This window comes from Cibotium barometz, chromosome 44 (genome assembly GCF_041138505.1).
Source record: "Cibotium barometz isolate CiBa-2024 chromosome 44, ASM4113850v1, whole genome shotgun sequence".
Lineage (NCBI taxonomy): Eukaryota > Viridiplantae > Streptophyta > Polypodiopsida > Cyatheales > Cibotiaceae > Cibotium > Cibotium barometz.
This window is the reverse complement of record NC_141089.1, coordinates 5322898-5342303: the sequence shown is the minus strand read 5'-3', so window position 1 is coordinate 5342303 and position 19406 is coordinate 5322898. Positions and strand designations below refer to the sequence as shown.

The following is a 19406-nucleotide window of genomic DNA, read 5'->3' as shown; positions in this document are numbered from 1 at the left end:
GCATGCACCTATGCATCTTTGGCATCCCATCCGAGTTGTTCCAATGTAGGAGGAAATGTAGGAGGAATAGGTGGAGGTTGTACACTATCACTAGAGCTAGATCCACTGGTTCCAACAACAACGGATCCAGAGGACGTGCTGATAGTAAATGTGGGCCCAGCACGTCGGCTGTCAGCACCTAGATATATATACCGATAGGTTCTTGGCCACTAGAACATGACGCATCATATATACCCACATGGGATAGTTGGTTCCATCCAACTTGTCCTTAATGGAGAGCATGCCAAACAATTCATTGGTGTTTTTGGACATGTTGCACTGCAAAGGAATATACAAACTGAAGAGTATCTGACACAGGAGTTACCTCTACAAGGGAGTCAAGGTACTTCAAATGTCGATAGAGGGATGTGTAAACTTGACAAAAGCAAGTTGTTGAATCGTCAAGTTCAGAGTTGGACGGGGTTGCAGCAGGTCAGAATCACTTGATTGAAAGCTGGCATTGAATCAGCAGGTCAAATGCTGACATGGAGACATCGAGTCCAAAGGTGACATGGAGACATCGAGTCCAAAGGTGACATGACATCAGGCAGCTCCGAAGTTGATGTAAAGTTAGTTTGTTTTGAAAGTAAACCTTAGTCAAAAAAGTAACCATAGGCCGATTACAAAATTTGAAATTTGAGCCACTGACGCTGAAGATAGGAAATCATAAATAGACAAACAAACTTTTGAACGCAGACCAAGTGCTGAATGCTGGAATTTTGGAAAATCTAGACCCTTAGGCTAAGGTCCCTTATATCATTTTTAATTGATTCCTACTGCACATTGGAAAGTTCTTTTTGAATTTTTGTTTCAAGGGAATCCATTTTAGACACTAAGAGGATTTTTATATCCAAATATATCTTAATTTAGGATTATCTCTCTCTAGGCCAAAACAGGGTAAAACAAGATCTTTCTTCTATTTCAGAGAGGGGAATAATTACAAGAACTGAAGGGGAGATTCTTACACCTTCACACCTCAAAAGCTGGAGGGAGGAATCTTACATCCTACCCCACTTAAAAAACGCGAGATGTCCTCATCTCGTAGGTGGAGTATAATCTCTTTCATCTTCTTCTTCTTCAATCACTTCCAGCGTTACTGCCTTGGAAGTGGACGGCCCATTTGGGAACATCTCTCTTTGACTTCCCCTATTCTGAGGCGGAGGTCTTGCATTACTTTGGATTGAAACTGAGGGTTGGTTAGAGGGTCTACCTCTGGGATTTCCCTGATTTTGACGGAAAGGAACCTGATTACTCTAGAAGGAAGGAGCTGGAGTCTGGAATCTTGGTCCTTGATTTCCATGCCCCAAAAACCTTGATCTAAAAGGAGTTGGGCAATCCATATTGCGATTTCCAAATCCTTGACAGTTATAGTATTTTACTTCCTTGTTCAAGGGTGGAACTTCTGAAGTTGAATTCCAGGGGATTGAGTTCCGGGAAAAGGACCTTTCTTCCATTCTGGAACTTTCCATATTTTGAGCTTGACCTTGTTGTCTCTTAGGTGGTGGAAGGTTGGAATCACCTTCTGGAGCTAGAAATCTTTTGAAAGATGATGGTGCTGGCTTGGCGGGACCTTGACATCAAAGGTCTTGGCGAAATCCTTCGCCATCCGCACTGCTTCAGCCATGGAAACTAGCTTGGCATTCTTCACTAGGATATTCAAAGGTTCGTTCAGTCCCCGAATGAACTTGGCCATCAGCTGTTCTTCATCCAACAGCGGTGGTGAGCACTTGAGGAGGAGAGCCAACGCTTGGTGATACACTTCAATAGTTCTGCTCCCTTGGGTTAGCTCTAAGAATTCGTTCATCTTGGTTTCCAAAAAGCCTGGAGGACAGAATCTCTTCCTTAGGTAAATTTTGAGATCATTCCATGTCTAGGTGTTCCGATCCAGACGGTTTGTCTTGCAGTGGTTTCTCCATGCCACTCTAGCTGTTTCTACTATCTTCAGCCTTGCAAGAGCTATTTTACTCTTCTCATTGTACCCGGTGACATCAAAGTATTCTTCCATTGCTTCAATCCATTTCTCCACAGCCTCACCCAAGTTTTTCCCTTCACCCTTGAAAGGTCCAAGCTGCGATCTATAAAGAGTTTTATGAACATCCAAGTCGAGCTCTTCCTCATCGAGTTGGGGTTATCATTCCTACCACGACGACCTCGATCCATGATCCTATCAATATGAAAACTCTTGTTAAGTCCCTTTATTTACAATTCAAATCTTACTTTAGATCCAACTGATTCTAGGGTTCTTTAGATTGGTCAGTCCCCCCACAGAATCATGGGATAAAGATCCCTTCTAACATAAGAACATATAGAACTCATTATATCGGAGAATATCTCATTCACATTCTTAACACAGTAATGGTCTATCAGACTGAAAATTCTATCTGATCATTCCTCCACAGGAATTTGAGTTATGCAGGTTTTCAATTTGTCATTCCTTAATTAGATCCACTGGGTCAAGGGTTAACAGCAGCAATCTGACAGCACAATCCATTAATCTCATAGTGATTTGCTGAAGTCATAATCGTCATTCCAGTTACCAATATCATCACTGGGATTTGTCCCATTCATCCTCATTGTGGCTTTGTTCAACTTATCTTCTTTCAACCAGAATTCAGGAATCATTATATCTTTCAATCATAATCCAAATCAACTCATCAATTCTCAACCAGAATTCTAAAATCATATCAACCAGCATTCGAAATCATCATCTGGATAGCATTTTTGCTTATAATTTCAAGGTCTAAGATTCACTCGTATATATTGTCAGTAAAGAGCTGCAGATATACCCATGGAATACACAGGTAGTCACGGTCCTTGGAGTTATAAGGTAAATACCATCATATCTAGGCCTCAATCAAGTCAAGGATTTCATACAATTGTGGTACTTCCATCTGAAGACCCAACTACCAATTTATAAATTTTTATTTTGAATATCAATTTGTATGAATTTCATCACACAATTACAATCTTTTACTGGTACTTCATGAATTCTTGACATTTCTTGCTTCTCGGTTGATCCACTTTATCCAATTCGCTCTGATACCAGCTGAAAGATCCCTGCCCCCCTCCGCGCAACGCAATCGGGGGTGCTAGAGTGGAAGTAGCACTTCTTGCGTGGGACAGAGCCTCTCACTCGGGGCCTCGCCCATGGATATCTGGACAAGAGACTAATCCTTCGGTTCTTCCAAAACCAAACCCGAAAAAACTTCCCTCACCCAGAAAGCATGGGCGATTCCTCCATTTTATTTTTATTCTAATGTAGTCAAGAGCCTTAACTAACCAAACTAATCCGACCGAACCCATAAGTCACATGATCGGATCAAGGAAGAGACTTGCACTTGGATCATAGAGACCAACGCTTTTTTCCTCATTAAGAGGCACAGCCATTGATTCTTTTCCATAGAACAAGGACTATATGGGATTTACTTTATCTATCATACCAAAACAGAATTGAGTCTCATTTCAGGGATCCATCAGTCTAGCCTAAGGTTGGCTAACCCATCCAGTCCCATGGGTTAGCCAACCGCCCAACCACTGAGTACGAAGAGGGCAAATGTGACAGCAACGTGATGGCCATGTCCTCTGACGATATCTCCTTCCCAGCTTGAAGAACTTCCTGCTGAAGAGCCTACAACTTGTTAATATGCTCCCGCATCGTCGACGACTTTGCAGGGCTCATAACCCGCATGTGTACTTCCAAGGAAATCCTCTTCATGGGCGATACTCTGTTGTAAAGAGAGGCCAAATGCTGCCATATACCTTTGGCCAGCATCATGTGCTTTACATGATTGATTACCTGCGGTGTGCAGTTGAGGAAAATAAACGAACGGACCCTGGCGTTGACACGATCCCACACCTGTGTCTGGGCCTCCCGGTCCTTTCGGATCGACGGTAACTCCCCTTCCTCTACTTCCGGCCGTGGAACACCAACAACGACGAAATCGGTGAGGTCGTAAGACTCCAAAACGGATTCCATCACACCTTCCATATACCGTAGTTGCTCCCGTCCAACTGACGGTCCACCGGGAACGTGGGGAGTGTCGGAATCTTCACATGTCTCTCGGCCATCTCAAACAGATCTGCCATAGCGGGGATGTACTCTGAAAAGTGTGGGTGGGTGGGAACAAAGAAGAACTAAAACTTGCAAGTGGCTGTCCAGCAAATCAGCCCGCCTTCCTCTTGCTTCTCCTCTTCCCGATCAACCCAAAACAGTCCACCAATCAGCCACAAAACAGTCCCCCTCTTGCTCACACAAATCCCAAGACCTATCTAGAGCCTAGGGCTCTGATACCATGTCAGAATACGCAACGGAGATGAGGACCAGATCTGGGAACACAAGAGCAAAAACGCAGGCAGAAAAACAGCACAAGAGAAAGAGAGATGTAGGCGTGTAACTCTGCTCTGATATACACAAGAAGATCTCGAATATGATACAAATAGTGGTATGGGGCTAGGGGGCCTATATATATGCCCCCACATCAGCAGTCGGCCTACTGTAGGGCAGCCGACTGGACACAGGAACCTCCACGACTGGATAATCACAGTCGGCCAGCATCTGAATGGGTCGGCCAGCACCAGTAGAGTCCCACGACTCATGCACTGCAGTCGGCCATGTCACAGATGCAGTCGGCCAGGCTCAGGGTCCTCCTGCCACTACTAGACTGCCTCCCATGCCACAGAAAAATGGAAAAAAATAGGGGAAAAATATGGGGAGTGAGGAAAAATGATAAAACACCTGATAAGGGCGGGCACACCCACAACAAAGGCCCTGGTGTATAAAACTGGACAGGAGATGACTTCTAACAACACTGGACCTTCTGCTTTCCTTTGTCCTAAGTAATCTTCACTGCAAATGTGACCTTAGGTGCCCATTGAAGTGTGGGTGACTGTGGTGTGACACAAGGTAGGGGCTTAGGTTGGAGAGGTTTAGGGATCCATTTGGTATGATTGCCTTCATAGAAATGTTAGGTGTGGAGAAGAGGTTTTGGGATCCACCGAAAGGTTGAGTGTGGGTTTAGGGTTCGGTCGAGGGGGGTCGGAATGCCTTGAAGAGAGAATTTAGGTTTGCGTCGATCCTATACCCTCCTGTAGGCTTGAGGTTGGCGAATGGGGGGCCTACGCTAGGGACGAGGAGCTATGGATGCATGTTGATGAGAGGGATGGTGGGACCTTTTGGGGATCCACAATTGAGATGCTCCCTAATAGTAGCCTTGTTCTGCAAGAAGTTTCTTGGGCACCCAGTGGTGGTGAGATATCAAACCTTGTGGATATTTGTTAGTATGGTTAGCAGTGTTAGTTGGGTTAGTGTGACCTGGTGGGGAAAAAGCTGGTGATTTGCCAATGTGAGAGTGAGTTGTTGTAGTGCATAGTGGTAGTGTGGGTGTGAGAGGCATTGATGTGGTTGGCATAACAAGTAGCCTCTTTTTTGGGGGAACGGAATGAGAAGGGTGAGGTGTCCGGGTAATTGGGGTGGGTGGTGGATTGGGGAGTTCTTGATATGGGGAATCATCGGGAAATGACTCTTCGTCCGTCTCACGAGAACAGTGACTCGGCCCAGAGGCCAGTTGTAAATTCACCGTTTGTGCTTCCCAGTCGATGTTGCATCTGTTATGGCCCATCCATCCCCTACCTAGGAGGTCAATTGGTAAGCCATTGGCTAAGAAGTGAGCCACTTCCTCACCCCATTCAATAATTAAGCAAAGTTGGAACAGGGCCTGGTAAATCATCGTCTACTCCCACTGGTTGTTCACTATTGGGAATCCTTGACATGTGATCTACAAGAACATGCTAGGATCCTTTCCTCACCCCATAACGGGGTGAAGTCGAACTCAAGCAAAATAAGCAGCCACCTGGTGATTCTGCCTGTCATACAGGGCTTATTTACTAGGTACAAAAGGATTTGATGATCTATAAAGAAGACAAATTTGGTCACCATTAGATAATGGCAAAACTTCTTAACTGTGTAAACCATAGCTAATCCCTCTCTCTCAGTTGTGGTGTAATTCCTCTCCACTTTGTTGAGCTGGAGACTGGCAAAACTGATGGGAAAGTCCATCTTGTGTTTGCCTAGTTGGGCCAGTACACATCCTTTAGTAGCAAATGTGGAGACGTCAATGTAGACATGGAAGATGAGATCCCAGTTGGGGGATCTGAGGATTGGAGCGCTTGTCAAGGCTTTATTGAGCATGGTGTAAGACCTTTGGCATTCTTCTGTCCACTCGAAAACTATAAGGAGTCTGTAAAGGGGTCAAGCAATATCCGCATACCTAAAAATGAATCGTCAATAATAGTCGACATGTCCCATGAAGCGCTGGACACCTTTGAAGTTTATGGGTGGACTCGAGAATGAGCTGCACTTTGTTGTCATCGGTTGAAATTATGTGCCTGGAGACAATGTGTCCCCTTATCGGACCCAAAATTGACATTTGAGGGTTCAACGAGATGCGATATAACCTGCATCTTTCTATCACTTTGTGTAGACATGCTAGGTGCTCCTTTCAAGAGGAATTAACACAAAGGTCATCCATGAAGACTTCAAGGAACGTTCGAAGATATTCCTTGTAAGTTGTACACATGAGGCGTTGGAAGGTTCCGAGGGACATTGGTTAAACCAAAGGGCATGACTCGCACCATATGAGTTCCCTCTTCTAGGATAGAGATGTGGATGGCCCCCTCAATCCCGACCTTGGTTAATTCTCCATTGCTAGCTCATTTGTTGCAAAAGTGCAGCGCGGCCAATTGCTCTACAGTTTGTCGAGACAAAGACTCTTTTCCCTTTTCATTAGGCTTTATGTTGGTGGTCTTGAAGGAGGCTTCAAATTCGCCTTCATGGAGCTGTCAGGAACGTGTTCCCTTGAAGTTGTCCTCAAACTTCAAAGCACTCTTGCAGTATTGTTCAAAACGAGGTATGGTCTACGGCAATCAAGGAGTTATGTAGGGGAATATCATCGAGTCCCTCCAGAAATCTCCCAATTAATCTCTCATCGGAGAACTTATCTATGGCACTACAACGTGAGTGGAGATATCTAACTTTATGAATGTAATCCCTGATGGTTTCACCCTCGTTTTGCTTGACGCTATGCAACTGTTCGCGATAGGGCTCCATCGGGTACCTTGACAACAATACCCCACTTTGAAATCTTCTCTTAAAGCTTCAAAGGAAGCTTTATCGTCCATCTTCAGAGATCTAAACCATTGGCCCGCTTTGCTATCCAAAAGCACTTATCTTAGTCTGGTCATCTATGTGGCCAAATGCACTTATCTTAGTCTGGTCATCTATGTGGCCAAATGCTTCACAAATCTGATTAAACATCTCTAGGTGAGTAATGGGGTCACCTGTACCATTGAATTTTGTGATTAATTTAGAGATGTTTGTTGCTGGTTTGGTTCGTTCATGTCTGGGTTGAACAGGTGCAGGGGGAGCGATGCCTGCGGCGGCTACCCCCCTCCCTATTTCCATGGCTAATCTTAACATTTCAAGTGTCAACCCTGTCATGGCCAGTGCTGGTTGCGGAATGGGTTGTGGAGGAACGGGTCCTAGTGGATAATAGACTATCGGAGGTCTTTTCCCTCTGGGAGGACTGGGTTGTGGACCACATGGTCCCGTTTGGTATACTGGTGGGTGTGCCCATTGAGGAGGGTACTGCTGATAGATAGGCGGGCTTGGTCTTTGCGATGGGCCTAGGTAAACCCACCCGCTTTGGTATGATGTCTCAGGCCTTTGGAAATATGGACCTCGTTCTTGGTCTGGTAAGGTTTCTAGAGCTCTGAACAAGTCAGCCACCCCTGAGACAGGTGTGTCTCTCCAGTCTAGTAGTTGGGTCTAAGATTAATGGTCAATAATTGCTCTAAGATCTAGAGCTAGAGTGGGCCCACTTCCTTGGGGTTGATCCATATCTCTTACCTTGGGTTGTAGATCTTCAAATTGTGTGTTTCCCAGGATAAAATTGCGACGCCTCAATGCAAGGTTTTGCTGTGAATGTGTTGGTGAGATGGGGACTGGGTTCTAGACAAGTGGTTTGTCCATACACTGTGGTTCAAGATATCTTACATCGGGGTATGGAGTCCCTCGTCCACTATTGGGGAGGTCCTCACTCTCACTGGTATTGTCAAAGACTAGCATCGTTTGACTCCACACAGTATTTACCGATGGGTCCAATCTTACTTGCGAAGGAGCATCAAGAGAGATCACTTTGTCAAAGAGAGGGTTATTTTGCTCCAACCTACCCGAGCGTAGGTGCATGGAAATATGGAAATGTTGTGCAAGAAAGGAGAGTTTTTTTTTGGCAAAAGGAACGGCCATCAAAGTGCAAGGTCGTACCATTCCCACAAAAAAAAAACCAGATTGTCCACAGGGGGGTTTTTCCCAATAGTTCCACACTTCCATGCACCTATGTTTGGGTAAATTGGTGCAAAATAACCCTCTTTTTGATGACGTAAACTATCCCGAAGCTCCCTCGCTTATAAGGTCAAGCCCATTGGTCAATACTGCATGGAGCCAAGCATGGAGCCAAACGGGGCTCGTCTTTGAGACAGCGCCATCGAGAGCAACTTTGGCAGCGCATCATGGGTGGAATGTACATTAGTTGGACATTAAGACTGCATTCTTGAATGGTGATTTACATGAGGAGATGTATGTATCGCAGCCTCTTGGTTTTGTTGTGAAAGGAGAAGAATCTAAAGTATGCAAGTTAAAAAAGGCTCTTTATGGCCTTAAGCAGGCTCCTAGAGCATGGTATGAGAAGATTCATACATACTTGGTTGCAAATGATTTTCGCAACAGTCCAGCAGAGAGTACCCTCTATGTGAAGAGGAGTAAGGACATATTTTTGGTCATCGTTCTATATGTTGATGACATGCTGCTCACGGGACCCAATATAAATCAGATTTCAGCCTTTAAGGCTGATTTGCAGTCATCGTTTGAGATGTCATATTTGGGGCCGTTGCATTACTATTTGGGGATTCAGTTTATGCAGCGCAATGATGGCATTGTTATGCTACAATCTAAATATATACATAAGCTATTGAAGAGGTTCAATCTTGAAGACTGTAAACCTACAACTATACCTATGGAGACAGGTACTTGACTTAGTCTTCAAGATGCAAGAGACTCTTTTGATGCTAGTTTGTATCAGCAGGCTGTTTGGATCCCTTCTTTATGTATGCAACACGAGGCCAGATATACAATATGCGGTCTCATAGTTGAGCAGATTTATGCATAGCCCAGATACGAAGCATTGGAAGGCTGTTAAGCAGGTTTTTCACTATTTACAGGGCACTCAGTATTTTGGATTGTTTTATCCAAAAGGGGGTGAGTCACAGCTGCATGCTTTTAGTGATTCAGATTGGGCTGGCTGTTATGACACACGAGTGTTCACTAGTGGGTTTTGCTTTCGCCTTGGTGATTCATGTATATCATGGCTCAGTAAACAAGAAGCAGCCTACAGTGGCCACTTCCAGTTGTGAAGCTGAGTACATGGCAACTTTTACAGCTACAGCTGAGTGTGTGTGGCTCAAACGTCTTATGGCTAATTTGGGTGTTGGCTAGAACTACGATTTTCACTAACAGCCAGAGCGCATTAGCAATTGCGAGGAACCTAGTGTTTTATGCTCTCAGTAAGCACATTGAGGTGCATTATCACTATGTCAGGGAAAGACTCTCTACAGTAGAGATCAGCTTGGTCTATGTGCCTACACATGACAACATGGCAAATTTATTTACGAAGGCTCTTCCTCATGAAAAGTTTGAAGCTTTTCGTAAAGCTTTGGGCTTACTGCCTTTTTAGGATTGATCGGCCATACCCTGCACATGTTCACATCATCACTCTAGGGGAGATTTGTAGCATTATATGGTAGTGATGTGTGTGAACACACTTAGGACCACCGGGACACTTTTTCCCTCACTAGGAGGTTTTTTCCCCGTGCATATGTACACCCTCTTATCTACTCATTTTGGGGTGTGTACTTATCTTTTTTATCTCGCATACATTTGTTGATTCTAATCTAGTGAGTTTGTGTGTTCTCAAGCTTCTCTATCTTGTGTTGTGTGTGCATTGTTTCAACCCTAATTTGTAGCATTATATGGTAGTGATGTGTGAACACACTTAGGACCGCTGGGGCACTTTTTCCCTCACTAGGAGGTTTTTCCCCCCGTGCATATGTACACCCTCTTATCTACTCATTTTGGGGTGTGTACTTATCTTTTGTATCTGGCACATATTTGTTGATTCTAATCTAGTGAGTTTGTGTGCTCTCAAGCTTCTCTATCTTGTGTGTATGCATTGTTGCAACCCTAACCCTAATTCCAACAAAGGTGTGTGTGTGTGTGTTAAGAGGAATGGGGCATCTACAAAATCACTTTAATCTCATCTTGGCATGTGTATGTGCTTCGTAACGTGTGCGCATGGATGTGTGTAGAGGAGCTCGCCTGTGCTTGCGTCCTATCTGGTAGCTGATCGCCTGTGCCTATGAACTTTGTGATAGCTGCTCGCTTGCAACTTGTGTGAAGACTAAGTGTGGTGCTTGCCTGTGTATTGCTACTTTTGAACTCTCTGTAGAATTTGCCACCTACTTTGTATATTTCTTCCTCTCTGCGTTTTCTCCTATCCATTGCTCGTGTGTGTGTGTGTGTGTGTGTGTGTGTGTGTGTGTGTGTGTGTTACAGCAACGTTTTTGTGTGTGCTTATGTGTGTGGGTTTTTCAAGTCATGGAAATTCAACCATATATGAGAGGTGATCTCAAGCGTCGTCAGGTCGTTATTGATGAAGCACAGGACTATTGTGCTAATCCTGAGCTGCAGCCCTTTGCTGATACTTTGCACGAGGGTTTTTCTGAGATCAATCAAGCATGGGGAGATGAGCCTGTGCCCGAGTTTTGTGTTTCTGTCCTAGGGCAAGTGTTGTATGCACCTGTTATGAGTTTGGCTCAACGAGCTGTTGTATTATTCTTCCCCGGACGCATGCTTGATGCTGGAGATGTTGCATAATGACTGAAATCTTTCCTTAAAGGCTGTGTTGTGCGGGATGCTACAAGGCGGTGGACAGGCTTCTAAGAGGTTATATTTACAGATGCTCAATACAAACAACAGCTTTTGGAAAAATCCCCTTTGTTTTTTAGGACACAATTGTTGCATGTATATCCTTGGTTGCATACCAAGGACTATCAAAGTCTTATACGCCACAAATGTCATGTTTGGGTTGAGGTAGTTGATCTACTGTTATATTGCAGGCCTACATTGTCATATCTAGCAGAAGCCCTTGGAAAAGTGGTTTGCCCGCCACGTTCTATTGGAAATGTTAATCGTTTTTGTGTGTTGTGGGACACAGACAAACTCACTCCCCCACATGTGGCTTTGCAGGGGTGGACATGATGGGTATGCCCTCACATTAAGTGTTCTTTAAATTGAAATGGGGTAATTTTGCATTTCATGTTTTGAGTGTGGAAAGTTTGGCCATATGCAATCTGAATGCCCGTAGGTTTTATTGAAACCTCCTCCTGGCAGCTGCTCATCCAAATGATGATTCTATGTCAGGAGGGGTTGGCTCGTCCACCACTGCATCTGAAAAAGGTAAGGCTAAAATTCCCAATACCCCCCCCTCCAAGACAGGGAACAAACTGCAAATTGGGATGAAATCCCATGTATCATCGACAGGGGGGATATATGCCCTTCAATGAATTGGCATATTCCTAAGAAGATAGTTAGGCCTAGAGCCATGGCCAGTCGAATTGGACGGAGACATCCTCTTCCTCAAAGGATGTTCTGGGAGTTGATGGTTTTGCATTAGGCCAGCTGGGATGAAAGCCCGTGTATCATCGACGACGACAGGGGGGATATAGGCCCTTCAATGAATTGGCATATTCCTAAGAAGATAGTTAGGCCTAGAGCCATGGCCAGTCGCAATTGGACGGAGACAGCCTCTTCCTCAAAGGATGTTTTGGGAGTTGATGGTTTTGCAGTAGGCCGGTTGTAGTTCGTGCTGATCCATTATCTCAGACTTCTATGCTTGTCATTTCGTCTGACACTCCTGCTCCTGATTCTGCTCCAGATTGTATGATTGAGGATGTACATGTTGTGGATGTATAGGCTGCCTCGTCTCGCTGCCTGGTGCCGTCATGCAAGTTGAGGCTTGATCTATCATCATTCTCTCTCTTGTATATATGTATATACCGGTCAAATGTGTTACAATGTCCAAGGCCTCTGTAATATAAATAAATGGAGGCTACTTTGGGATTACATAAATACGACTAAGCCGCATATTGTTTGTTTACAAGAACACAACCAATACTCTTTGGCAGGCAGGGAAGGTTCCTTTGTAGGATTTCGTATCTTTTATGCAGGCTCTCATGCTTTTTCTGGTGTAGCTATGTTGATACAACATGAATTATAGCCACATGTTGCTTACAACGACCCACATGGTTGTTTCCTTGTGGTCCAGTGCATGATTGATGGGGTTATTTATGAATTTGTTTCGTTGTATGCTTCTCAAACTTCGGCTCGCACAGGGCTGCTATGTAGCATTGTTTGGCTGCCTACCCTTGGATGGGCAATGCTTTTCTTTGTGGGGATTTTGACAATTCCATTGCTCCTAGGGACAGTAGTACGCAGCGAGCGACAACATATGCTTATGACAGAACGCCAAGCATGGGGTCACATGACTGATTCTTTACATGCTTGTGATTGTGGTAGCATTTATTGCCTGGTCATACTGGATTTACTTTTCATCACAATGCATTTACTCATTATTGGGCTCGACTAGATCAATGGTATATGTTGCATGCAATGCAATTTGATGCTTTCACTTGTGAGATGAACTTGGATTTCAGTCTACGGTTATCGGATCGTTTTCTGCTTTGTATAACTTTGTTTTTTGGTCTCCTAGTGCATGATGTACCACTGCCATGCAAGCGCTTGTTATTGGTCAATAACAGTTACATCAAACATCAAGCTTTTAAAGCTGTTATTGGTCAATAACAGTTACATCAAGCATCAGGCTTTTAAGCTATGGTGGTTGGGCTTATTGATCGTCTTGCATTACATGTCTCAGTGGATGTAGATTGGGCATGGGACCGTTTTACTGTGGGCGTGCAGGATGTCATTCAAGATTATGGTAAAATTTGGTATATGGGAAACATGTTATCCATGTCTCCTTTTTTAAGTATTCACAAAAATGGGAATTGGGAAATTCCCAAATTCACTAATATGGTGTTAAATGGTATATGGGAGACTTGTGCCAACATGTCGCAAATGCTAAGAATCAAATTCAATCTGTCACGGATATTTTTCAGCATCGCTCTTTGTCTTATGATGAGCACTCTTGCTTTCAGGCTGCCTATCAGTGTCTAGCTGACAATGATTGTCGTAAGTTCCGTAAATGGCAATTGTGTTCACGTCGTCAGAAAGCCATGAAGGACACGGGGTGCTCCTCTAAGCCTTTTTTTTAAGCCTTCATATCTTCTGTCGGATGCACTCACTTCATCGGGTCCAAAAGGCCGGATGGTTCATGGACAAAAAATAAGCAACAGCTTGATGATGTTGTTCACAATTATTATACTGACTTATTTGTGGAGATGGATGTTAGAAATGTATTCCTTGGGCAGGTCCACTTCTGCTGAGATGGATGCCAGAAATGTATTCCTTGGGCAGGTCCAACCCGTTTTATCTTTGGATGACGCACATGATTTTGACCTGCCTGTTACAGAGGATGAGTTGTCTGCTGCATTGGCACGATTGGGACGCTCTAAATCCCCTTGATGGGATGGTATGACAGTAGAATTCTTTGCTAAATTTTGGGATCAGTTGTGCCCTGTTCTGCTATATATGATCAATCATGCATGGATATCTGGTTCTTTGCCCTCTTTGTGGAAACAAGGTTTGCTGCGATTGATCCCCAAAAAATAGTTATGTGCACGATTGTCAGATTGACGCCCGATTACACTAATGCATGTGGTGTATAAGTTGGTTTCGAAGATGCTAGCTATTAGATTGTCACATCTTCTCCATTGTGGGTTGCATCCAGCTCAGTATGGGTCCGAAAATGCAAAATGTGGTTTATTGGCTCTATGAGGATGGCACTGCACGTTGCCTATTGGATGATGCCCTTTCCTCCTGTTGGACCTTAGGCCGCTCTGTGAGGCAAGGCTATCCATTGAGTGCTTTGTTATATACTACTGCCACTCATCCCCTGCTATTACACATGGGTGCCCTGGTTTCAAGGTGACATTTACATGGCATTAACATTCCTGGGAGTTCTCCTTTTGTTAGTCAAGCATATGCAGATGACTCTTTTTTCTTTTTACAAAACTCTGAATCAGATCTTCACAACCAGATTATGCATGCCCTTGACATGTATGGTCTGGCAATGTGTTTAAAAGTAAATTTTGACAAATCCAAGCTCTTGGCCTTGAAGGAGCGTGACTGGCATAAGTTGTTGTGGCCGGGTCTTTTGATTCCTCCAGATCAGGTGGTGCGGAATTTGGGGTACCCCATGGGATGGCATATTTCTTTGGCACAAGAAAGGCAGTGGGTGCTTCATAAGCTTGATTATTGGAAACTTTCTACTTTGCCACTTCATGTTCACCTTCAGATTGTTCAGTCTTCATTATGGCGTATGTCCAGTTCCATTTGCCTCTCATTCATTGGTTCTCTACAAATATTGATCGATTCATGTCCAAAGCGATGGAATGTCTAGCGCACTAAAACGGACCGTAAAGTGGCTCATCTACTCCGGTATAATTATGTATGTACGCCAGCAATGCATGGGGGCTTGAACATTCTTAATATTCATTTTCATGTATTAGAGCTTATTGACATTTGTGGAGCAACAGAAACCTTGGACACTTATGCTTTCTAGTATGTTAGCCTCCCTCCGAAAAAGTGCTTTTGGACATTGGACCGTTGGTATACAGGATGTCGTATTTGGGTATTTTCAAGGACGCATTCTTGGTTGTCCCTTTTCTACTCGTCTGCTTCATGACTGGCAACAATTACTCTCTTGTTTGAAATGGTCGGGCCGCCCTCCGGATCTTGGCAACACCCTTTGCCAGCAAAGCATACATTGGAGCCCTGTTTTTGATTTCCCATTACCACGAAAGGCTTATTTTCTTCATTGCAAGGGAATTTGTATCATGGCTTATGTGATCGATGAAAGGGGTTGCACCCTCTCTTTCCCTCAAGCCAAGAGGCGTCGTCATTTGGGTATGCACCATAGGCCTGTTTGGCATGCTATTATTACTATGCTGCATGCGTTTTAGCCGGTTCCGCCATTGTTCTCTACTCTGCCACTCCTAGATTGGAGGTTTGATCGTGGACTCCTAGGTTATTTCTCCTCCTCCTCTACGGATTTGACAGCTAAAAATGCCTATCGCGTTCTTCTCCCACACCCATGGATTCAGAAGCATGGTAATCGGCTATGGTGCTTGGACAAGTCTCTGGCATGGTGGAAGACTTGTTTTCGTCACATCGGGAAAAGTAAACTTCCTTTGAAGCAGCGGGTTTTCCTTTGACGGTGTTTGGTGGGTGCACTCCCAGTGGGTTCTCTGTTGGTTGTCAGGCGGATTGCTACATCAGTTTGTCCGACTTGTTCGCATCCACGTGAGCCTGTGCTGCATCTTTTATGGGCCTGTCCTACTGTTCATGATTTTTTTGCTCGTTTGACAACTCTGCTCCATGTTGGTTTTCCCAGCCTCACTTTTGGCAAGCATTTCTGGCTCTCTGGTAGATTTGTTTCCCTCCTTGATTATGCTCAATTCTTCTCTTGGTGCCGCTACTGGGCTCTGTGGACTGTATATCATGCACAAAAAACAAAGTTATTTCAGCATACCTCAGTGGATGTTTATGCTTATTTTCGTTGTTCTTTGCTTCAATCTCTTCAAGATGCTCATTTCCTTGGATAGCTTTCCTTGCCTTAGCTGTAAGTGTTTTATCACTGTTTTTAGCTTTTTGATACTGGCAGTCCCACTCTCGGATAGCCATGCATGTACATTTTAATTCTAATGAAACAGTGGATTTCACCCAAAAAAAAGGTGTGTGTGTTAAGACAATCCATGTTGCCTCTTGTTATATTTTATTTTATTTATAGGTCCAAGTTCCTGATTTTATACCAGACTAATACATGTGCTGATCTCGTAAAGTGAATAAGAAGAAAAACAGAATTGTACTAAAAATGTCACCACATTTTTAGCCATAATGTGTAGTTGACGAAGATGATATGTACAAAGTAGAGGAAACTTTAATCAGCACAAGCTTAATGCAAAAGGCTCTCATACACAAAGTCTTCACCGATGATATAGCTATACATCTAATAGCACATACATATGACATGTTGCCTGCAAACATGTCATATGTACAAAGTATAGGAAACTTTAATCGGCACAAGCTGAATGCAAAAGGCTCTCATACACAAGGTCTTCATCGATGATATAACTATACTTCTAATAGCACATACATATGACATGTTGCCTGCAAACATGGCATCATAGGAAGCACTAGTTTATATGGAACTAAGCAGATCCTTCTTTTCTTATAGCCTCTCTATGCTACAGTTTTGATTGAATTCTTGACCCATCAGTAGAGACTGCTGTGTCCAGCTCTCTTTCCCTCCTCTTCTGGTACATGCTGGCAGCTTTCAGCAGTATTTCATGTACTTTGGAGAAATGCGGTGCAGTTGCCTTCTCGACGGCATCCAACCATTTCTTCACCTTTGGCCTGGGGCCCAGCAACTCCAACACTTTGTCTTTATCGAGGAGCTTTTCACATGCACACACATGACAAGAAGCCATGCATGAGACAATTACAAATTACTGATGTGTTGAGCTTCTCTATAGCAAAAGAAGTACCTGCAATTGCATGACTTCGCAAGCGAGGCTTAAGTCTGCAATGGATGGTTGCAAACTGCCCGTCAAAAAGCTTCCATTCTCTTTCAACCAGATCGTCTCCAACTTCTTGAGAGATGCTTTCAAAAGGGTTTCAGCTTCTGATGCAGCACAGGCATCCAAAGCACGGCCAAAAGCGGGTGCAATGACACGGTTCATCACTAAGCCAGCTGCAACACAAAGCACACATAGCATCCTTCAACCTTCAATGAGCCTATTGTTCACCCATTAGAAATAAAGACTTCTGGTGTGGAGAAGCTTTTTGCACCTGAACCGCGTCGAAGATTAGTATGATGCCAATCTAGAATGCACTCAATTTGAGCTCTCTTTCTTAAATCCGCAGGGTACCTGGTACCAAGCATTTGTTAGCGCTCACCAAGTAAAGTAATTCAGCTGTAACAAGGGCACCAATTCAGTGCAAAGACATGACAACCAACTTAATCGTCGTACCAATGGTCTTTCACGTTGGGGAATGCACAAGCTAAATACCTCAAAATTGCATGACTGCAACGTGTCAACCAAATGTTAATTGAGTGTCCCAAATACTCTAGTATTAATATAAATGACACCATGGCAAAATATTTGTTGCGTAAAGATAATTATCAGTTGTCATGTGGAGGAAAGGACTCTGTACCCACACTATTCTTTAACAAAGAAGTAGCCCAATAGACACAACCACCAGTGTGATAGTACCAACTCCACAAGAGGTGGATTCATCATGTGATAAAGAAAAGAAGCTTGCAGGTGCCATCTCCTAAATGGGTGAAGCAGTTCTTGGATCGGAAAGCTCCATTAGCAATCACAGAAGAGCCATTAGCTATTCGCAAATCCAAGAGAATAGAGGAGCAGAAGAGGGCCTCTGCTTACATTGCCAATATGGCCTTAATTGAGATAATAAAAGTACACAAGCCAACCAACTTGGAAGAAGCATCAATAGATCCAAAGGAGAGGGCAGCCATGGAGTCAAAGTTTGACTTAATTTTAAGAAACCACACTTGAGATCTTTTCGATCATCTTGCAAAACAGAAGGTTATTGGCACCAAGTGGGTTTGGAATGCTAACTACAAGTCTGATGGTACATTAGATAAGCACAAGGCAAGACTCATCATGGAAAAGGGTTTTGCACAGGTTGAAGAGTTCAAATTTTAGGAGAAATTCGTCCCCAAAACTAGATTGACAACTATTCATACAATACTTGCCTTGGCCCTCATGAGAAGTGGCCAGTATTGCAAATGGATGTGAAGTCAGCAGTTCTGAATGGCCATCTCAAGGAGGAGGTTTATATGGTGTAGCCACCTGAGTTTGAGATACTCGGTTTAGAAAACAAAGTGTGCAGACTCCAAAAGGCATTTTACGGGATGAAACATGTCCCTCAGGCATGGTACCAATGGATATGTGCTTTCTTTTTAAGTATTGGTCTTTCTAAATATCCATTAGATGCAAATATATATATTTTCTTTGAGCAGGGTAAGTACATGATCATTGTCCTATATGTAGATAACCTCATTATGATGACGGGAAAACATAAAGAGAAGATCTAGTAGACACATGAGATGTCGAGTTCAGAGTCTAATATGATAGACCTTGTGCTTATTATGAATTTTTGTTTGGGGATAGAGGTTTGGTAAGAGTCAAATTGAATCTTCATTTCTCAACAAAAATATGCAAGAGAAATTCTAAAGGCATTTGGCATGACTGAGTGCAAGAGAAATTATGAAGGCATTTGGTGTGGCTAAGTGCAAGTCGATGGTTACACCCATGGAGGTTAAGTATGTAATAGAAATTCTTAAGGCATTTGGCATCGTTGAGCGTAAGTCAGTGGTGGTTACACCCATGGAGGTTGAGTATGTTATATAAATTCTGAGGCATTTGGCATGGTTGAGTGCAAGTCAGTGGTTACACCCATGGTGGTTGATTGCGAAGCTTTCTATTTGAATATGCTTCTCCAATGGTGGATATGAAGGAGTATAGGAAGTTGGTGGGGAGTTTGATCTTCCTATACAATACATGACCTGACATCAACTTTGCAGTTGGTGTCCTTTAGTAGGTTTTCAAATTAGTCCAGAGAGAACCATTAGAAGATAGGAATGCAGGTGTTGAAATACATCAAAGGTACCATTAGGTATGTCATATGTTATAAATCAGGTAATTCCTTGACTGGATTTTGTGAAATACATCAAAGGTAGCATTGGGTATGTCATATCTTACAAATCGAGTAATTCCTTGATTGGATTTTGTGAAATACATTAAAGGTACCATCGGGTATATCATATCTTTTACAAATCAGGTAATTCCTTGACTAGATTTTGTGACTCAGATTGGGTAGCAGATTCTAATAGCAAGAATTCAATTTCTGGTTATTGTTTTCTTATTAGGTCTGGAATTACATTCATAGTTCATAGTTCATATTACATACATGTGGTCGTGTGGGTAGGGTCCGAGATAACTGAGGTACTATATATGGGGGGATTTATGGAAATCCATAATCATTGAGTTCA

The 19406-nt window shown here is 43.4% G+C and overlaps 2 protein-coding genes across 2 annotated transcripts in view; one reads left to right on the top strand and one right to left on the bottom strand.

Moving 5' to 3' along the window:
• The window catches only part of LOC147612887 (uncharacterized), a 185377-nt gene that overhangs the window by 53306 nt on the left and 112665 nt on the right, over positions 1–19406 (top strand). The window lies entirely within an intron of this gene.
• On the bottom strand, positions 16246–17495 carry LOC147612888 (glutathione S-transferase T1-like). Its single transcript, XM_086782161.1, has 4 exons — positions 17359–17495; positions 17177–17256; positions 16873–17078; positions 16246–16782 (listed from the first exon to the last, which is right to left on the bottom strand). Exons 1-4 carry the CDS (start codon positions 17478–17480, stop codon positions 16573–16575), a joined length of 618 nt encoding a protein of 205 aa, XP_086638287.1. The 5' UTR covers positions 17481–17495; the 3' UTR covers positions 16246–16572.

What these genes read in the sequence shown, in the direction of transcription:
- LOC147612888 (XM_086782161.1), bottom strand. Translation starts at nt 17,480, where the DNA reads ATGGTGTCATTTATATTAATACTAGAGTATTTGGGACACTCAATTAAC. An exon ending in CCCAACGTGAAAGACCATTG is followed by an intron (nt 17,257 to 17,358) that starts GTACGACGATTA and finishes GCTTGGTACCAG; the next exon opens with GTACCCTGCGGATTTAAGAA. An exon ending in GCGAAGTCATGCAATTGCAG is followed by an intron (nt 16,783 to 16,872) that starts GTACTTCTTTTG and finishes GCATGTGAAAAG; the next exon opens with CTCCTCGATAAAGACAAAGT.